General features: G+C 44.7%; 1 protein-coding gene across 8 annotated transcripts in view; it reads right to left on the minus strand.

Moving 5' to 3' along the window:
* ARFGAP1 (ARF GTPase activating protein 1) overlaps positions 1-22,184 on the minus strand; it is a 545,635-nt gene that overhangs the window by 105,778 nt on the left and 417,673 nt on the right. For 7 of the 8 annotated variants that reach the window (XM_085619704.1, XM_085619708.1, XM_085619707.1 and 4 more), the window contains 5 exons: positions 21,842-21,951; positions 21,391-21,562; positions 21,021-21,121; positions 15,937-16,026; positions 14,302-14,431 (listed from right to left, as the gene is read on the minus strand). In XM_085619704.1, coding sequence (XP_085475830.1) covers positions 14,302-14,431; positions 15,937-16,026; positions 21,021-21,121; positions 21,391-21,562; positions 21,842-21,951 — 603 coding nt within the window. The remainder of the gene's footprint in view (positions 1-14,301; positions 14,432-15,936; positions 16,027-21,020; positions 21,122-21,390; positions 21,563-21,841; positions 21,952-22,184) is intronic. The other variant, XM_085619709.1, reaches the window with a different exon arrangement.

The following is a 22,184-nucleotide window of genomic DNA, read 5'->3' on the forward strand; positions in this document are numbered from 1 at the left end:
TAAACTTTGGGTTTCTTTTACCCTTCTAACCCGGATTTCTCCTTTGGCATGTGGCCCATCCAGCTAAGACAAATCATAGATGTCCCTATCCGCTCCTCCTCTTTCCATCCCAATCGCTATGAGGCACTTTCAGACCTGACTGAGATCGATTGACTAATTAGACAATCTGGACGTCAACCAGACAACTGAAGTAGGGGTCTCCGATATGTTGATCCAGGGGAAAAATGACTAAAGAGATATTTGGCAACAATAAAATCCCCTGAAATCCTTGACTTATACTTTGTTGGTTCCATTGTTAAGGAGAACATGAGTGATTCTAGAACCTGCTCCAATGTCACAAATGTAGACACTGAAAACACTTGAGAGGATTAGGGACCGGCTCAGATACCTGTGGTTAGCCCATTTGCCTCAATTGTTATACCACCAGATACTGGCCAGAGTCATCCTATACCCTCAGTTAAACTAATCTCTTGGAACATTGCAGGTATCTGCTCTAAATTAATGGATGAGGTTTGGCAGGAATATATCAGGGGTTTTGAAGCTATTTGTTTGCAGGAAAGATGGGCTAAAGAGAGTATAGTGATGGATAGTTACTACGCTTTTAACGTGCCTGCCACACCATCCCCAGCTAGGAGGGCAAAAGGAGGGCTGTTAACCTTATCACAGTTAAATTCAGTTCTTTAAAGGCTACCTGTGTAGGTTTGTCACAGTGGTTCCAATTGATTATGATTGTTAATCAGATGCATGTTAGAGTTTTACTTGTAAATTGGTACTATAATATCTTGGACTCAAAGAACTGTAATGTTATAGAAACCCTGCAAATGGAAATCGCCAATGTTTCTGGGAAGTGGCAGCCTTTGTGTGTTTTGTGGGTGGGGGACTTTAATTGCATGTCTTGTGAGCACAGCAATGAAAGAGTTTGTGTTCTCTTGGATACAGATGGGACAGCCTTTGATGCATTTTATCCACACCCCACAGGGTGAGGCACTAAATACCATCATCCCCGAGAATGATCTGGATAGTTTGACCTATAGATTCTCAGTCCAGTGTCCCACTTTCGTTGGCGGGGGTAGGTAAAGTTTTATTGATTTTATGTTTATTTCCAGGGAGCGTTCTTCATTTGTCTGTGATTTTACTGTAGAACCAAATCCTTCGAGTGACCATGACCCACTCATTGTCTCACTTTCAGTAATAACTAGAAATTCTGTCGCTGGATTCGCATACTGTACACGGAACCCTGCGTGCGGGTTATGTAGTGGAGGCAGGGTTCTAGGTACACACTGATATGAGAATAAAAACGAAGGAATATGCTACTTACCAGTAGGCATCTGTTCTTGGCATGTAGAGCTGCAGATCCACACACTAGCATAGTAGATCGCCATCTGGTGTTGGGCTTGGATGCTTGCACCTTGTTGTTGTCTTGGAAGAAGTCTTTGTAGTCACGAGATAGGTGACTGCTCCCTTGGACGATAGTGCGCATGGGCATCAACTCCATTTTTCGCCATGATGGGAAATGATCGAGTTAGTAGAAGAAAAAAAGATGTCCATGTGTATATCTGAAAGATGTCCATGTGCACTCTGTCGCAGGAGGCGCAGGCGATCTGGTGCTGGCTGCTGGCCAGAGGACTGACGATTACGGCCACGCATCTGCCAGGAGTGCAGAATGCTCAGGCGGACGCCTTGAGCAGGCTGATTCAGGAAAACCACGAATGGGTCATAAACGACGAAGTACTAGGAGAAGTCTTCGCAAGGTGGGGGACTCCAGACGTAGATCTGTTCGCCACCGCCGAAAACAGCAAATGCCGAGACTTCGCATCCAGGTACTACCAGCGGGGGACGCTGGGGAATGCGCTATGGATCGATTGGTCGAACAGCTTTCTGTACGCTTTTCCACCCATTCCCCTGATTCCGGCGGTGCTCATCAAGTTGTCCCAGTCCAGGGCGCGGATGATCCTGATCGCCCCGGAGTGGCCCAGGCAGTGGTGGTTCACGGACCTTCTTCACCGGTCTCTCCTTCCTCACATGCGGTTGCCGTGCAGGCAGGACCTTCTCACGAAGTTCGGGGGGCGGATGGTGCACCCCAACCTCTCGTCTTTGAGTTTGGCGGCATGGCTCCTGAAATAGTGCAATATGGCCATCTGAATCTACCAGACGATTGTATGGACATTCTGAAGGAGTCTAAGCGACCTTCCACTAGAACATCCTATGCTTACAAGTGGAAGAGGTTCTGTATCTGGTGTAAGTCCAAGAACTTTGATCCGACAACATGTAAGGAAGATGTCATCCTTCCATACCTTTTACATCTGGCGCAGTCTGGCCTTAATTTCCATTCCATTAAGGTTCATCTGGCTGCTTTGACTGCTTACAGGAAATGCCCTTCACAGACTTCCTTCTTTCAGATCCCTGTGGTCAAGGATTTTTTGGAAGGCTTGAAGAAAGTGTTTCCTCCCGTCAGACTTCCCTCGCCTTCCTGGGACTTGAATGTGGTGCTGTCCAGACTGATGAAGGAGCCTTTTGAACCCATTCACAAGGCTTCATTGCAGCACCTATCCTGGAAGGCGGCGTTCCTAGTGGCCATTACATCGGCCCGCAGGGTGAGTGAACTTCAGGCATTATGTTGTCAAGAACCTTGTACTGTATTTCATGCTGCTAAGGTTGTGATGCGTACTCACCCTAAATTTCTTCCTAAGGTTATCTCTGATTTTCATGTCAACCAGACCATAACTTTACCTACGTTCTTTCAGAATCCCTCTTCGCCAGCGGAAAGGTCTCTCCATTCCCTGGATGTTCGGAGGGTGTTGAAATTTTATCTGGATAAGACCAAGGATATTCGTAGGTCTGACCAATTGTTTGTTAACTATGGCTCATTCAGGACGGGTCTTGCGACCTCTAAGCAGTCCATTTCTCGGTGGATTGTGTCCTGCATACAATTGTGTTATCAAAAGGCTAATAAGACCTTAGGGGGTAAACCTAAGGCTCATTCCACCAGGGGCAAAGCTGCCGCGACGGCTTTGCTGCGTAATGTTCCGCTTGCGGAAATTTGTAAGGCGGCCACTTGGAAGTCGGTCCATACCTTTGCTGCGCATTACTGTCTGGACACGGATGCCAGGGCAGATGCTCAGGTTGGGCAGGCTTCGCTGCGAAATTTGTTCGCACAGTAGTGGTAGTGTCTTGTGTGTTCTCCACCGCTTTTGTTTTGTGGGGATGGGCTTGCCATTCTATTCACTAGATTATGACTATACACAGAGATCCCCTACTACAGAAGGAGTAGTTTATTTTCTGTAACTCCAGTTCTGTAGTAGGGGTATCTCTGTTATAGTCATAAGCGCCCGCCCTCCTCCCCGGTGGAGAGATACTTATTCATATGTAGAATGCTACAGGTCTGGCGTGCTACGCCTTCAAAAAGAACTGAAAGTAAATGGGACCTGCTGGGCATTCTGGGATACTGGGGAAAGTTCTGGAAAACTGGAAAGTTTTCTTAAAGGCACAGTATCCTGTTCCGAGCCACATAATGGCAGCCTATGGGGCTTGTCTGTCCTCTCCTTCCTCTCTATCATTCCAGAGGCTTTTGCTGGTAGAGGCAGGGTTTTTTCCTTTGTGGAGAAAAACTAGACAGGCAGGGCTGTTTGTGGATGTTGGTGGAATTCTAGTTAAAGTACTGGACAGTGTAGCCTGTGGGTATAGGCTGCATTGACTATACACAGAGATCCCCTACTACAGAAATAGGTCTTTTGGCTTCTTTGATAATGTTCATGCAGTCTGGTGGAAGGTTAAGGTAACCAAACTCTAGGACTTCAGGAGCCAGATTGCCAGATTCAGTTGACCTGGATCTGGATGTCTGATCTCTCCATGGTTCTGGGTCATTAAGGACGGGGAGAGACGCAGTTTTTGTTGTGGAACTAGTGAGAGTTCCAGTAGTGTTATGAACCACGGCTGGCGTGCCCATGTGGGAGCTACTAGGATCAGTTTGAGAGATTGCTGCCTGAGCTTGCGTACCACTAGCGGAATGAGTGGGAGAGGCGGAAAAGCGTACGCAAATCTGCCTGACCAGTTCATCCATATCGCATTGCCTTATGACTCAGGGTGCGGAAACCTGGCGGCGAAGGTTGGGCATTTTGCGTTTTCGTGTGTGGCGAACAGATCTATGTCTGGTTGGCCCCATTTTTGGAAAAAGGGTAGTAGAACTTGGGGTTGTAGTTCCCACTTGTGAATCTGTTGTGTCTGTCGACTTAACAGATCGGCAATCTGATTGTGAACCCCTGGAAGGTGTTCTGCAAGTAGGTATATGTTCTGAGGAATGGCCCATCTCCAAATGTTCTGTGCGAGCTGGGACCGCTGCAGAGAATGTGTGCTTCCTTGTTTTTGTATGTAATACATGGCTGTCATGTTGTCCGTCCGGATGAGGACAGCCTTGTTCTGTACATGTAGTTGGAAGGATTATAGTGCTAGGAATACTGCTAGCAGTTCTAGGTGATTGATATGGAGCACTTTCTGTTGAGTGGTCCATTTGCCCGGAGTTGTGTGTCCGAGGAGATGGGCTCCCCATCCTGTGAGTGATGTGTCTTGTCAGCACTATCTGTGGAAGAAGCTATAGGAACAGCAGCCCTTTGGACAAGTTTGTTATGTTCCACCACTGTAGAGAGCGATGTGTGCGGCTGTCCACCAACACCAGATCTGTAAGTTTTCCTTGAGCCTGGTTCCACTGACGCACTAGACATTCCTGTAAGGGACGCATTTGAAGTCTCACATAAGGGACAATGATGATGCAAGATGCCATCATGCCTATGAGCTGCATGAACACTCTGGCTGGGAGACGGTGTTGGTTTTGAAATTTTGTGTTAAGAGTTTGTATATTGGCTATCCTGGCTGGACTGGGATATGCTAGCGCTGTGGAGGTGTTTATGGTAGCTCCTAGATATTGGTGTATATGAGAGGGCTGGAGATGCGACTTGGGGTAGTTGATCGTGAACCCCAAGTTGTGTCATGTTTGGATGGTTTGGTGAGTGTGTAAAACACATTGGTTTAATGACTTGGCTTTTATTAGCAAGTCGTCTTGTTACGGGAAGACATGAATTTGTTGTCTGAGATGTGCTGCTACTACTGCAAGACATTTTGTGAATACTCTGGGTGCGGTGGTCACCCCGAATGGAAGGGCTGTGAACTGGTAGTGTTGCCCGTCTACCACAAACCTTCGGTACTTCCTGTGAGCAGGATGTATGGGAATGTGGAAGTAGGCGTCCTTGAGATCTAGTGTGGCAAGGAAATCGCCTTGTTGCAGCAGTGGGAGCACTTGTTGAAGAGTGATCATATGGAAATGATCTGAGTGTATGTACAGATTTAGGGGTCTGAGGTCGAGTATTGGTCTCAGAGTCCCGTCCTTTTTGGGTATTAGGAAGTACAGTGAGTAGACCCCTGTTCCTTGATGCTCTAAGGGAACTGGCTCTATTGCCTACTTTTGAAGCAGTGAGAGAACCTCTTGTTTGAGGAGCGCAAGATGGTCTGTGGACATTGGACGCTGTTTGGGTGGTATGTGTGTGTGGGGGGGGGGGGGGGGGGGGGGGGGTTGAGCTGTCAGTTCCAGGCAGTAACCATACTGGATAATTTGTCTTACCCACCTGTCTGTGCTGATGGAATTCCAGACAGGTAGGAACTGTGTTAGTCTGCCCCGGAGTGGAATGGTCTGGGGGGAGCAGAGGAAAGTCACTGTTTTGTGGCAGGGGTGGTGAGAGTGTTATTACCGCGACCTCGTCCTTTGTTGTTGTTCCCTCTGTATCCGCCTCTAAAATATCCCCTACTGGGGGATGTTTGTGTAGTGGCTTTGAATGTAGATGAGGTGTCTGCGCCCATGTTTTTGGAGGCTCCTCTGTAGAAGGAGCGCCGAAAGGAGCCACGCGTTTGTGGAGACTGTAATGCTCCCATGGACTTAGCAGTCTCGGTGTCCTTTTTAATTTTTTCAAGGGCAGTGTCTACATCCGGCCCAAATAGCTGTTCTTGGTTGAATGGCTGACTGAGTATGGTAGTCTGGACCTTTTGCTTAAAGCCTGAAATGCGTAGATAGGCATGTCGTCTAAGGAGTACACTGGTGTTGATTGATCTAGAGGCAGTCTGCTGCGTCAAGTGAACATTTAATTGACGCATTTGAAATTAGCATGCCCTCTTGGATAAGGTCATTTGCCTGGGTTTTATACTGGTCAGGCAGATGTTGTAATAGATTTTCTAACTGGTCGTAGTGTGCCCTGTCACATCGTGCCAGTAGTGCTTGGGTGTTGGCAATACCCCAGTGATTAGCTGCTTGTGCTGCTACCCTTTTGCCAGAAGCTTCTAGCAGTTTGGATTCTTTATCCGGGGGTGGTGCATCTCCGGAGGTCTGGGAGTTGGTGCATTTTCTAGCATTGGAAACGACTAGAGAATCCAAAGGCAACTGTCCTTTGAAGTAAGTAGGATCTTCAGGGGCAGGCCTATATTTCTTTTCTATTCTGGGGTTAAGAACCCTGGCACGGACGGGATCTTTAAATACTTCAGGGGCATGCTTAATGACTCCTTTGATCTTAGGTAATATTTGCACCGACTTTTGGGGTTGTTCAAAAGTATCTAAGAGGAAATCTTCCACTGGTGTGTCGGAGTGCATTGTAACACCAAGATAAAGTGCAGCTCTGTTTAATAATTGACCAAACCCCAGATAATCATCTGGTGGAGATGATTTTGAAGGATTTGGCTGTGGGATAGGGAATGCCCAATCATCTAGTGGTGAGGTATCTGGATCCGTGAACGGGTCTTTAGGCTCCCCCCCACCCCTCCCCCCCCCCCCGTAGGTCATGATCATCGTCATCTGGAGGTGGTGTATGTGGTGGAGAAGTTACAGGTAAGGGTGGTGTAGGCAGAGGAGGTAGGTTAGAAGGCAGTGTAGGTGAAGAAGGGGGCATAGGATATGTTGCAGAGTCCTTCTTGTGTAAAGGTACTGGAGCAGATGGTGTGTCCAGTTTTCGTTTCTACATGGCACAGCTGTGACATGTCCTGTTTTTGGGTTTACATAAATCTTTTTCTGCCTTGGATCGATAGGATCTGGGTGAAAAAGTTCTTGTTCCTCTGTAACAGCTTTCGGTGCAGATTATTTAGGTTCCGAACGAGGTTGAGGTTGATCCTTATAGGTTTTGGCCTTAGGAGGCGTATCAGAGTCCATAGCCGTTTGTTTCGGTGCAGAGGATGTTAGTTTCGGAGCTGAAGCTGGATCTTTAGGCTTGGGAACGTTCGAAGCTGGCTTATCTATGGGCCTTGGTGTTTTCGGGCCGATTTGGAGGTGGAAGGCTTCGGAGCCTATTTCGACGCAGAGTGTTCTTTTGGCTTCGGTGCCGATGGTTCCGGCGGCGGGACAATTACATGGGGTTTGCTTGGTCCAGAGCTACCGGAAGGCTTGACTTTTTTCTTCGGAGCCGAGCCCGGAGGCAGGGCTTCTGAAGGATGTTTTCGGTCTTGACTGGGGCCAACAGGCGAAGTCTTGACCTCTGTCTTTGGTTTTGGAGGGGCAGGAGCAGTAGTACTCACACGTTGCCCAGGAGTGATGAGGTCGTCTGAGTCTTCTGCCTCCGAGATGATTTCAAGATCCTCGAAATCTTCTTCTGGGACATCGGGGCCTTCATCAAAGATGTCCTCTGGTTCCGGAGCTGGTCTCTGTGCCATGATGTGTCGACTAGCTCTTCGATCTCGAATCGCCTTTTTCGATCTAAAGGATGCACAGGCTGGACAGCTGGACTCGTCGTGTTCAGGTGACAGGCACAGGTTGCAGACTTTGTGATTGTCACTGTGCGGAAATTTTGCTCCACACTGGGTGCATTTATTAAAAGGCGTCCTTTCCATGAGCCATAGGCCTTACGGCGTGGATAGGCTCAGCGGCCCGCGTCGACGTCCGGAATCGAGCCGATAAAGTCGGGTCGAAGATGAAAGTGATTCGATGGTTTTTCTGGAAGTTTTGCGCTTTGAAAAAGTTTGAAATTGAGATTTCAAACTGGAGCGGAAAAGTTGCATCCGAACCCAATGGCGGAAAAAACCAAGGATGGAGTTGATGCCCATGAGCAGCACTATCGTCCAAGGGAGGAGTCACCTATCTCGTGACTACAAAGACTTCTTCCAAGACAACAAGGTGCAAGCATCCGAGCCCAACACCAGATGGCGATCTACTATGCTAGTGTGTGATCTGCAGCTCATATGCCTCGAACAAGGTGTTTCTGATTCCCACCATTCCTGAGAGTACTCTAAGTCGCTTGTTCTGGGTTGTCTAATCATTGGTAGCTTCGAGATGATACGGAGAACGAAAGACACTGATGCTAGTCGGATAGGAGTTCTGGGTACTGAGGTGAGTTTTTTGGTACACACAATTCACTGAGGTCCTGGTTTCCTGCGCATAGTTCTCTGCATGAGCATAATCCCTGCAACAGTTAAGCTCGGGGGCGCGTGCTCAGAAGACCGGCAGGTGGGTAGGGGCACTCGCCAGCGGTGTCCTCTTTCGCCTCTATTATTCGCCCTGGCCATAGAGCCTTTTGCGGTCCGGATCAGAGCGGAAATGGTTCAATGGGGAATTAGAGTGGGCAACACGTGCCACGTTATCTCCCTATATGCCGATGATGCCCAGTTTTATTTGGCCTCTCCCCGGGACACTCTACCTGAACTGCTGCGTCAATTGGACAGATTTGGGGAAGTGTCTGGAATGCGGATCAATCGGAACAAGTCACTGATCTTTCCATTGGCAGAACTAGCCTCGGTGGCCCTGGAAGAACTTCCGGACCTGGGGCTGTGCTGGGAGCGGTAGGGTTTCCAATACCTGGGGATACAGGTGGCGTCGACGGACACACAGGCGCTGGCCAGGAATGTAGACCGGGTAATCACGTCTCTACAGCAGTCGGTGACATTTTGGAATACCCTTCCACTGTCATTGATGGGTAGGCTGGCCATTTCTAAGATGGTGATGCTTCCCAGGTCCTTCTATGTTCTCCAGAATTCACTATGTCCATTACCGACGCGCATCTTTAAGACCCTTAATATAATCCTTTCGTCTCTGCGCTGGGCAGGATGGCACAGTAGGGTAGCCCTCAACACTATTATACATAGTTATGAGGAGGGTGGCTTGGAAGCTCCACATTATGATTTATATTATCACGCCACCCAATTACAACCTGCGGCACACTGGTTGACTGACGCGGAGAAATGCCTTCTGCCGATCAGGGTGGATACCCTGGCACTTCAGGAGGCGCTGATGAGGGGCAGGGGAGCGGATGGAACTCACCCCTACCTGGTGAGGCATACGGCTGACATGTGGCAACGGTTTATCGAGAAGGTTTTAAGGAAAGCGAAATTTCACAGGGAGCTACAGATCTGGATACTAGCACCATTTATAGACATGGGAAGGAACATGTCCTTTCAACCCTGGAGGGAGGGCGGCTGCGAAGTTCTTGCTAACCTTTTTCCTAATGAGACATTGATCAGTTATGAACAATCAGAAGAGAGCTTTGGCCTCGGACAGAGCCAATTCCTCAACTACAGAGGAATTCAGGAGGTAGTGAAGGTCACCAGGCCACAATACCCGGACATTCCACATCCGACTCAAACTTTAGATATCCTGATTTCGTGTGGTGCCGGTCGCAAATTGGTCTCTCTCCTCTATAAAGCTATGAAACAGGATTCCACTCCCCCAGGGCCACCGTCCAGGGCTGCCTGGGAGAGGGATCTAGATGTCCAGTTGGAAGAGAAACAGTGGGCACACATAGGCTCCCTCACACGCACTGTCTCCTGTAATGCCAGATTTAAACTGACACACTTTAATTTCTTTCATCGCACCTACCTAACCCTGGTATCATTAAAACGTATTTCGTGTGACAGGAATGATAGATGCCTGAGATGCGGTGTAGAGAAAGCGGGCTTTCTACATTTGGCCTGGGAGTGCTCGGCAGGCAGTTTTGGGCGGAGGTGGTCAGCAGGATTAGTGCAGCCACAGGTCTTCAGGTGAGGCCGGAAACCTTGAGTTGCCTTCTTGCCTCGGTCAGGAAGCCCAAGAAAAGGAAACTCCCATATAAGCTGCTACAATTAATGCTTGTGCTAGCTAGGGGTAGGGTGGCCATAACATGGATGGGTCAGAGAGGCCCGGAAATGCCGGTCTGGCTTAAGGATGTACAAGAGTGGTCTCTAGCCGAAGAAATACATATGAAACTTACCCGTAGGGACAAGAAGCTACAAGACGACCTGATGATCTGGCAGGAAATGTGCACTTCTGGGTTGGAGGAAGTGGGAGCCCACCGCTCTTGATACGCTTGAGAGTGGGGAAAGTGGGTCAGATGTGGAAGACCACCCTAATCATGATGGGAGGCAAGAGAATTGATTCCAGCAAACAGCGGCCTGGGTGTCATTGGTGTGTTCCATGCTTATACCTCACTGTGTTATACCTATAATTGATTATGTACCCCTAATATTATGCTTTTTTACCTTCGATGCTACCACTTGTACCAAGTGTTGCCCATCACATCAGCGGCATGCAACTATATGAGGGATCATTGACAAATTGTTTTTGCTATTGCAGAATGAAAAATAAAGTTTTAAAGAAAAAGTAATAACTAGGAGACGGGGGGGGTTTGAAGGACGGGACAGACGGTACGGTCGCCGGATCCACTATAACCGCAACAAAGGTCTAAGAATAAACTGGGGTGAAATATATCCGCTGATACTTGAGGGCGAAAAAGTTAAAGCAAACCATGAATATGATGTGCCTCCAACAGGATTCCCCCTCAGTAATGATTGTACAAAATTTCTAAAGAATCTGTATAAATGAAGCTAATAGACTAACATGCACGACCAGGCCCAAGCAGCACCTAGAGACACATAGATTTAATGTCGAATGCTCTAGAGCCCACAAGAACTTAAAAATGGCCCTCCAATCTATCCCCCGTAATAGAGAACAAATTAAATGTGCAGAACGATTATACAAAAGTACCATCAATAAAAGAAAAGAGGAGTTGAGCCGTTTAGCATGGGAGGATTTGGAGATAGCAAGTGCTCTCAAAGACAGCAAAAGTTTTTGGGCCTTTATTAATCAACCTCAATTTACTCAGGAAGTGAAAAAAATGGACTCAATGATGCTGGGAGACATTTGGGAATAAAGCAAAACCAAAGGGGATGATAGACGGAGTGTTGAACATTGCAAACTCTCACCCCCAGTCAACTGATCTGGGTTTAATCTATCATCATTCTTTAGCTCACTCAGCCACCCCAGTTCAGACATGGCCATATGCAAATCAGTCTGACCCTGTGCCTCATGGGAACAGTCCAGCCTGAACTGCCAAGCCATGTCTTCCCTGGACCGGAAACAAGCATCCTGGGACCGGTTTTGGGTTCATAACCCTCATCAGACAGGCTATCTTGAATCCAGTGGCAAAGTGAGCAAGGGACCCACGTTTGGGAATCCCATTTCATAACCATTTTTAACCCAAATGGTAGGGAGCTGACAGTGTGCAATGAGGAGCTCACCGTAGATCTAGCACAAGCCGCTGAGCTTAGTGCTTCATTTACAGTGGCAGAGGTTGAAGAAGCCCTAGCGAAAGGAATTTGTAAGAAGGTCCCAGGCCCTGATGAAGTTCTATTAGACCTGTTTAAATTAAATACTAATCTTTGGGCACCCTTGCTGACTAATGTTTTTAAATCAGTTGTGATTGGTTCAATCCCAGCATCCTGGAAAGAGGCCATAGTTGTACCCATGTTTAAAAAAGGGAATAGAAACGACCCTGCCTGTTACAGGCCAATTTCCCTTAGCAACACTACCGTCAAGGTACTGGGTAGGGTAATTCTTGCTTGACTAGAGACTTGGGCAATAAGGGGATTATCTCGAAAACCCAATATGGTTTCCAAAGGGGTCTGGGCACTAGAGAGCAATGCCTACATTTTTCACGGATTATGGGCAAGTACATGAATGCAAAGCGGGGTTCTATCCACCTTGCCTTCATGGACTTGTGCAGTGCATTTGATACCGTCAACAGGGAGAAATTGTGGGTCTTAATGGGAGAAATGGGCTGTGAAAAGGCACTGACCCTGCTTTTAAGAAGACTCCATGCTAACACCTCCGTCTCCATAAGATATGGCCCACAAGGGGAAAGGACTAAGCCCATTGTCTCCACGAAAGGTGTTCGGCAGGGGTGCATTTGAGCTCCTTTTCTTTCTTAATTTATACTAATAGTTTGGAAGCATTTTTATTGGATAAGAAAATTGATTTCCCCTGCATCAGAGGCAACCCAGTCCGGCTACTCTCGTATGCGGATGATACAGTGCTTACGGCCCTGACGGCGAACATCTTACAAACGTCACTGCATGCCTTTACGCCGGCCCTTGACCTGAAGGTTAATTTTTCAAAATCTTATATAATGGCATGTGGTCCAAAAAGTTTTACTGTAAGGGGCAAGATTATTGAAAAGGTGGAAACCTTTACATATTTAGGGAATATGTTCAATAAGGAGATGAAGTGGGATCCCTTGGTCACAGCAAGAGCTCCGCAAACAAGCAGAGTTGTGGAGGGGCTGTTTAGGTTTGCCTGTAAGTTAGGCCATAAGCCAGTGCCTGAGCTTGTTACTTTATACAAAGCAAAATGTTTATCGGTTGCTGTCTTACGGGGGCGGGTGTGTGGGGCTAGCAAAAAATCGCCTGTTACGAGTGGTGGAAAATAAGTTTATAAAACGCTTATTGACGATTCCAAATAGTTCTGCCACTTCTTTCTCTCACCAAGAGCTGGAGATGGAATATGTAGAAGACCACATTGGGACCGCCCCCTAGCTTTTATGGAACAAAATATAGGTGTCTGAAGAGTTACTGTTTTCCAGGGAGGATATCGAAGATTGTATTAACTTAGAAAACTTTGAAGATCCCCTGGCTTCGTTTTCGGAGGGAGAGGTTATTTGAGATTGGTTTGGGCGAGTACTTTGACACCCCGATGAGTATTCCTACAAACGCTAAGGTTATTATAGAAGAGGCGCACGACACCTGGGCAACCTTGCGTCATACTCAATTGGAGGCGTCAGGTCCTAGCTGCTTTTTTACGCCTAAACAGCAAATTTACCTATCCTTCACTACGAACATTCAAACACATTTCTTTTTAATAAGATTCCGCTTAGGCACTTTGCACTTTCTAGTGGCATTTCCCAGACAATCTGGGTGGATGGACAATCTCACTCCCTGTGACAATATGGCAACCCAGAGCACCCTGCACTTTATCCTTTTTTGTGCACTTTACAATGAACCGAGGAGAAGATTTTTGGTACCCCCACTAAAGAATATTGGTCCATGTACATATGTTGAGGGGTTCAGATATCTGCAATCGCTGACTAGTTCTGTTATTTGTAGTGCGGTGTCAAACTTTATCAAAACTGCAATGGCTGTTAGGAAACGTTAAGAACTGCAGTGATTGGATGGGGAGAAGAAATATTTTGTATAGTTTAATTTTAACCAGTTGGAAATTTTATGGTTGATGATGCACTTAGTTTTAATTGTGATTTTATCTTATTAAGGATTTTTTAAACTTGTTTAAATGCATTGTCTGCTTGTCAAACTTTTGTGGTGTTGCTGCTGAATAAAGTTATTTTGAACTTGATTAATATAGTTTTCAAACATTGGTCCATGGTCCGTACAGGATTTATGAAATAACTGATAAGATATCTCTATTTATTACATCAAAGCCCACCCTACACTTTACTGTATTGCAAATATCACAAAAACTGCAGAAAAGATTGACATAAAACCATAAAAATGCCCCATTCAGATTTAAGTTTTAGTTTCATACCATGTTTGGTGTAATTCCAGTTGCCAACAGCAACAATTCCTATGGGAACTAAACTGTAAAACTGTCTGTTGACTCCTTACCTTTAACTTTTTTCTAATGCACAAAACTTCCAGGAACCTGACATGCCAAAACTTAATACATGCGGTCAACTAAACTGAGAATAGTTGTTAAATGAAGTCTAAGTAGAAGCATATCAAAAAAGGCATTTTCAATGGAAAGCAGGACGCAAGCATAACTACAGGCTCTGCTTACAACAATGTAATGTTGTATATTTATTTCTACAATCGATGCTATATATATTGACAGTGTTCCCAATAGTGATGTTTTAGATATAGTACATACTCCAAAAGAAAAAATGCCTTTGGGAAGGTAAATGGGAGCTATACCAATATGAGAGTGATGTTTTCTATAAAAACGAAGGAACATGGTCGACATTCTCCTGTCTACATACAATGAACTTAAGAGCTCAGAAACAACTACGTGTCCGGTCCACTCACAGAATACAGCGAGGTCATTGCGTTGTTAAGAAAATCATCCTCTTTCTTCGGAGGGTTGACGGTGTTACCAAATCCCACATAGCGGTTCTCCTGACTGCCGATCCCAGCACCACTGCTGCTGCCACCACTACTACAAAGGAAAAAAAAGATATGCTTTTACTAAATAGTTTCCTGTTGGTTAGAATTAAAGAGCTCCTCATTTTGTCAACAATCCAGATCATTTTCATTAATGTTCAGCTTGAGCAGTGTCTAAATAGCACCAGCCTTTGAAGGTCCTCCAGTTGGTTAGCCACCGCTGCGCCAACAGGAGGCCCGCCAAGCCCGTTGGATTACAACTGTAATCCATGGCGGGCGGTCGGTGCTGCGGCTGTAGAAGGCTCAAAGGTGAGCCTTCACTACATATGCCACTTTGAAAGCACCTGAAGCGTGTTCCTGGACAGTGTGGTATGCATTCTACATCATGCAGGAGCTGGGGTACCATTCCAGGGGGGGCACACCATGTGACATCCTGCATGCACCACCAGGCCCCGGGGTGGCAGGGGACCTCTCCCCCACCTTTTCATGGCAGGCTTACCACCATGAAAGGGGCAGTGGACATGCACGGCTGGGCAGCAGTGGCACCGCCAGCATAATGCTTCTCCACTTTGCTGCGCGACTGCCGCTGGATCCTGGATCCCCGGTGGACGTGGCAGTTCTGTGGCGGTACAACCGTCACATTGAATACTGCGAGTGGACCCGCAAAGGTGGCGGTGGTCAGATCGCCACCGGAAGTATGGCAGTCCTGTGGACCGCTGTACTCTTAACAAGGCCCTTTGTATATGAGGGTTTTAAAATTCTAAATCCGGTTTAGTGACATAAGTCAGCCAAGCAGAAAATACAAAATGATAATTTTAGAATTGAAATAGATATATTAATTAAGTAACGGTTTGTTTCCCTCTGAGTTTTCATTCCACTAGTCCAAGCTCCAGTTCAAATCTCAACCACCTATGTCCGTTTTTCAAATAAAGGTGCTGAAAGTCAGTCAGTCTTCAAGTCTTATGCAAGGAACAACATCCGGTCTACCTAGGTAAACCTTGCTCCTTTATGTCCTATTCCGAAAATGATGGTGCATTTCCCTTCAAAAATCTCAGTGACAGTCCTCAAAATCTAGATGAGCTTTTCTTAAGAACTGGAAAAACACACCTTGGGAATATCAAGAGTTCAACACAGTTGAAAGGACCACAAAGAACTACAAAACAAAAAAGGGAAAATTCTTAATTCCACAAGAGAAGTAGTCCTTTGAAATAGCATTCAAGTTATTGTATTGTCAGGTTTCCAAAAATACACCAGTGCAGTCTAGCAACACTTGCAAACACATTGATAGCTTCATTACAGGTATAGGTTTGGTCATTTGGAATTTTCTTTTTTTTACCTACTAAAAATTATCACTCCCCACTGAAATTGCATAGCATATTTTAAAGGGGGGCAGGGGGGAATAAGGTTTGTTACATTGGAACCAATATGAAAATCACTGAATGTGGTTCTTCAAGGGACAAAAAATAGGTCATGCATTTCATCTGAGTGATAGCAACAGAAACATGCAGTGTGTGTACAACACCTCCACCCACTTCATTCACCACATGACATAACACCAACCTTTGGTAGGAGTTGACATCATCATTCAGCCAGTCTTCAAAGGCTTTGTCAGATGGGCCACCAGCATTCTGAGACGAGCCAGCAGAAGAGCTGCAGAAGTGAACACATATACACTTACACCCAGGAATTAAACTAAGTTAAGATGAGAACACTTTGGAACTTATTTACAAGTCGCAAACAAAGTGTACTTCGCTACTGAATTAAAGGGAAATAGATCCATTGGATCAGAGAACTTAAAATTAGAGCCCAGTTGCGGCACTTCAGGACCAGTTCTGATAACAACGATGAGAGCGTTGTGCATCTCATGCCAAGGCAAAGAGGAATGGAGGCTCCCAAAAGTGGACATGTGATACAAGTTTATTAAACTAATTTAATAATACACTTTCCTCTACAGAATAAGACCCTCTAAAATACAAGTTTTTAAATCAATTACATACAGTAAACTACAAAGCTAAGATCTCAAAACTGAATAAAAATGTTATTTAATAGAATAGACTCAGGAATTAAAAAAGGTGCGACAAATTAGTTATATAGCAAACATTTCAGAAGACCATATGCCTATGGTTACCTAATTACAGAATGAAGGACTCAATATTTATATGTGGATTTTAAATTTACGTAGTCTGAAAGTTTATCTGCCTATTCAAGTAATACCTTAGATATAAGTAAAAATATTTAAGGGGCGAAAGAATTAATAAAATGATCAAAAACACTGTTACTATGAGAAAGAGCAGGGTCCAAAGGCCTAAGTGCCGGCAAATTTCTAACACTGCAGCATTAGCCAAACAGGTAGGCCTAGGTGCTTCAGGCATCAGCTCTGACTTGCTTGGGGTTTGGGAGCATCACTGACCCCCACCCAACCCAGTGACAAGGTGAAAGAGGGTAGAGTGAAATAGGAGGTGGTTGAATGTTGAAGCTTACACAAAGTAAGAAATGCAGAGGCTTCACATTACTAATTTAGTGTCTGTGGCAAATGGTAGCTGTGTGCCTTCCCAGAGGGTCCATTCAGCAAGGGAAAACAAGGAGCTGAAGAGGAAAGGTGCAGTTGAAGGGAAGTGAAAAAGTTTGGTCAAATGTTGCACACATAGATGCAACTGAAAGAGTGTGCAAGAATGTGCATAAAGTGAGTGTGTGTTTGTTTGGATAAGTGAGTGCGACCAAAATATAATATGCGAGACAAAGCAGACTGGGAGACTGAGTGAAAGTTTAAGTGAGTGCAAGCGGGTGAAAGAAGGAATAAAAGATGACCATGAGTGAGAGGGTGAATGAGGGTTAGAGTGATTGCGAGTGATGTCTATGAAGGGGTGTTATTGTGTGATTTAGTGAAAATGAGTGTAAGTGAATGAATTTGAGTGTGTGTGCACAATTGTTAAACTTGTGAGTCAGCAGCTGGCCATGGCACATTCGAGGCAATTCTTTGCATATACAGTACCTAAAGCTAAATGTAGGCAATGGATGCTGTGAGGTAATTTTTGGCAAAACGGGTACCCATGGCACAATGCTGGCATACAGGATGTAATTCTTTAGAAAGGAGAACTATTACAGAATGTGACATACCAAAGGTTATATTTGACACATGGGTCAACCATGATATATGGATAGCACCAATGGGAAAATTTTGAAACTGGCATATTGTATGCAATTCTTGACACAAGTTAGACATCCTTTCATATGGAGGGCACCCATTAAAAAGGCTGGCTAGTGCACATGGAGGTAATTACTGACCATCAGGGGCAGGGCACCCAGTTCGTTCTTGGGAAGCTTTTGGCTTCACTGGCTAGGCACACCAATAAAGTACTTATAAAATATTGAGTGCTCTTTCAGAGCCTGTGGCATTTAAGAAGATTTATGTGAAAATGTTGCTTTAAAATGCACAATTTGACCCCATTTTTATCAAAATGTTCTCAGGAGGAGAACCCCAACAGATCTTCCTAGAAGTCTAGCTCAATCATTAGCTGGAATTCAGGGCGGGTATTAAAGTCTAACAATTTCAACTATCACCAGCTGTCACTGAGACTAACATTGTTGGGTGATCCCCCAATAAATCTTTTTTACTCTTTTTCTTCAAGTTATATTAGACTCTGGGCATTGCAATAACAGTGACCACTTTGCAACTCTGGCTCCTAAAACATGGCAAAAGAATGCCTAACCTCAACTAGCTTATCAGACCTTTGAGTAACATCATAGCAGTAAAAATGGCACAGAGAGTGAACCATCTGACATAAACGTTAAGTGTACACCAGCCACAAGAGCGATCTTATAAGTATATCTGAAGATCTGAAAAGGCAGCATTTGGGTGACTGAAGCCTAAAAACTGCAGCAGAACCAGTCAAAGGAAAACAATTTTGACATTCAGAAAATAATGTATTTTACAGTAGCCAAGTCACCCGTAAGCATTGTCTTGAATGCCATAGGGCCTGGGGGCCTACTGCGCAACCGTGTCGCATGTCCAAAATAAAATCTGCATGACCATGTAGTGATCCGATTAAATATATTGTTTTACTAGATAGGCTACAATGGCCTTTTCCTATTGGAAAAGCCAGCTTTGGATTAAAAGGCATTCCACAAGTTGGTTTTGGTTGGAGCTATTGAAATGATCCAAACACCAATGAAATTGTTTGCACATTTAATGATGACACAGATTTTTGATAGATGCGCTACCTTGGTGAGTTTGTAAAATAATATTTGCTTGACAAAGTGGACACTAATCAATTCTGTTAGGCCAAGCTCTGCCTTCTCTAGTGACTGAGATTAACTATTTGGAAATACCTTCCCTGTGAATGATCTCTGGCAGAAAGGCAAGGAGGACATAATCACCAGTCAACTATTGGAATGTGAGGTGAGATAAGTGAGCATAAATGGCAGGTAAACATCAGACTTCCGAGGGAGAGTGATCCAAGGTAACAGGTACACACCAAGTAATGTTCTGGTAGCAAGGGTGTTTTTGAAACTATATAGTTCATGTCCAGGCTAATTCTTCTGACCACAAGATGGGACTGTAGACTAGGCAGGGTTGGTTTTTTGAAGGGGGGGGGGGGGGGTAGTAATTTCTCATTTTGATAAGCACTAGTGTGCTCTACAAAGAGGGAATTAAATTCTACAATCTTGAAAGTGCCATGGAATTGAGAATTCTGGGATAAATTTCAGTAAAATCAAAGAAACTGTGTTGACCTGGAGACGTTTATAGGGACTGGATTAGATGCCATGCCAATCACTAACTGTTGGTCATAAAGAAATGTGTTGCACTACCAGCTGCTCATAATACATATAGACTTTGGGAATAAATTAAAAGGAAGGACCCCGCTACATGTCTAAGGGAAGGACTGATGTGAAGTCAGCTGTCTGCTTAACCCAAGGACCTAAAGGGAATCTCAAGAGTCTGAGGGGTCAAACTAGCTGCTCTCCTGCAGCTTCTGGACAGGAATTATTAAGGAGAATATCTTGGAAGAAGAACAGACTGACTATATGGGACTAGAGCTGAAGCCCTTGATGGAACACTACTCTCTCAGGGGTCTGGGAGGTTTGCAAGTGACCAGAAGAAAGACAAGGCAAGCAACAACCTAAGAAGTCTGGAAGCATTTGAGTGTTCCATATTGCAAGAAAACTGACTGTGCTCCCAGCACGAGGCCTTCCTCAAGTAGAACAGTTGGCTGGTAAATGCTTTTTGCTGTTGGTGCAGCAAAGGCCTCCCATGGTCTCATTTGATAATACAGATACTTAAATTGATGCTTTGCAGTTTCTTGGAGCTTTTCTTTACATAAAACTTTAAAAATCCACACCTTCTGTTCCTTTAATATAACTGTTACTGTTTAAATGTTTTTCCATTCAGTAAATTGGTTTGGGAATGTCGCTGTCTTGATTCAGGACTTTAATTTGTTTTGGTGCTACTTCAAGACTAAACACACTTTTCTATGGGGTAATACCTACAGCTTTGTCACTGCTACCAGCAGTTAAGCTTAGGATTTCTCACTGAGACTCTGTTTTTATTTTAAAAAACGCTCAAATCTTAGTTTGGTGGGAACATCGCTTCCAACTAGTAATCCTTGAAGTCATAATGAAGCAAAAGTAAAAGTAATGTTAAGACCTACACAATCCATAAAACAAAGAAACAAAAAAGTTTATAGCTTTGTAAAGAATGGACCTCCGCAATATACCTTTATTTCTATTGACCTATCTAGAGATTTTTCTTTCTTTAAGATAGATGGAAAGCCACTCTGGGCTTGTTGTTTAAACCATCACGTTGAAACTAAGAAGTAGGTATGGAAGCACAATATTTTATGTCAATATTCTCCTATCTCTAGTCTGCAATTGTGATCCTCTAAGTATGTTCTTTGCAAAAAAAGGAAAAACAAAATCATCTAATGGTGCCATACACATACTATTCCAGAGTTGGTTTGAAAAACTACAAGGGTAGTGTGAACCTCCCCAGGAAGGTGTGAAATCAGCCAAGCTCTAGTACTGCTGCACGGCTGGTGCAGACATGACACTCTTTATTACCTCTCTTTCATCCACTACAGACATATTTTGAAAATTCAATGCTCGAGCCACATATGGGATAACAGGGAAGGAGGGACTGATGAGCTAGCTTTTAATAACCACGTATTTACCTTCCAGAAGCCAAAAAACACATGAACGTTCTACTGTTGGTCTCATCTACAATTAGTTTAGCCTTTAAGCAGCAAAAATAAAAACATTAGGATACGAATGAACATCATTTTATAAGGCAGTTAATAGCAGAATTTTATGCGTTGCTTAGTGTTCACTGTTATGTTACTAAAGGGATTGGGATAGAAAGAAATCAAATGATTAGCTTAAGTAGGGAAACAATGACCCCGGATTATACCTCTATATTTTAACCCCAACAAGACCAAATTAAAAGCACACAGTCCTACACAGTTGGAAACAAATTAGAATTTTGCAGTTTCATTTATTGCTCAAATTGCCAGCAACATTAGTCCCACTGAGCCAGCATTTTGGTAGTCACTGACAGAAATCAGGCATTCCCTTGGAGAAGGACTGAATGAAATATAGATTTGCCTTGCGGCTGGCTTCAAGCATCTGAGTATCAAGAACTGATTACATACCGGTGAGTTGAAGGAAGAGTCATTTTTGGCTGAGGAGGAGTCCAATTTTTAGCAGTAGATGTTTCAATGGACCACTCTTTCCCCTCTGCTAGAGTTGCAATCTGCATGAGAAAAGCAAGACACCAATCACCAGAGTACACATCATAGTACACCCGTAAGTATCAGCAGCATGTCACAGAATACACCCTCCACCCTGTGAGTAATGGCGGGTTTTGGAGGACTTCAGAAGACAGCATTTATTAAGATGCACAAAAACACAACTTTAACAGAAATATTGCAGTGCTGGGCATGTCCAAATAACTCCGCCCAGGTTACTTTTGCTATTGAAATAAATGTAGAAGGTTGGGAAAAATTGAAAAGCCTCCCATACCTTATCCCTGTAGAGGGCAGCAGCTTTGCTGTTGTACTTTTCTTGCATCGACCAGCAGGGGTCATAATCCTCCTGAGACTCCAGAAACACTCGGCACTTGGCATTTCCCCCAACCTTCATCTTCTCCAGTTCAGCGTCCTTCCATTTATCCATGGTGACCGAGCGTACAAAGCTGGGGAGCACATCACAAGATGGAAGAGTCTTATTTTCGGTCCATTTATATATGCATGTTCAACAATGGAGAATGGGTGGAGCGGTCTGGTTCTGGAAAACCAGCAGGATGATGTAGAATGCTAGGATAACTTACAGCATGAAGAATGACATTTTGGTCACCCCATTTTCATGCCCCTCAGACACTAATAAAAACACATAATTAGCCACTGTTGACACCAATCTGCTCCCCAGCTGTTCTATTGCGAGCACTACAATGGCTTGTACTAATTAGACTTACCTTAGGTGAACCCCCAAGCCCCGGTGCTTTCCAGAACATTCCAGGCAAATCCAGATTCCATAGGTCACACTCACCCACTGGGGGTTAAAAGCATTACACTCGAAGCAGAGCTGAAAGAGAAAGGAGGAGGCCAGTCAAACCAGGGACTCTGAGAATTGCTTAAACGCGTGCCCTACAACAATGTAGGGTGTACCTTTAGCATAAATCACAGAATGAAAACCTATAATGTGTCAGAAGGATAAGTTACTTACCTGTAATCCTAGTTCTCTTCCAGGGGTATCTTCATCAAAGTCATATGCACTGAATATTCCCGCCCATGTTCGGGGACCCCGGAAATAATAAA

The sequence above is a fragment of the Triturus cristatus genome, chromosome 7 (genome assembly GCF_964204655.1).
Source record: "Triturus cristatus chromosome 7, aTriCri1.1, whole genome shotgun sequence".
In the NCBI taxonomy this organism is placed as follows: Eukaryota; Metazoa; Chordata; class Amphibia; order Caudata; family Salamandridae; genus Triturus; species Triturus cristatus.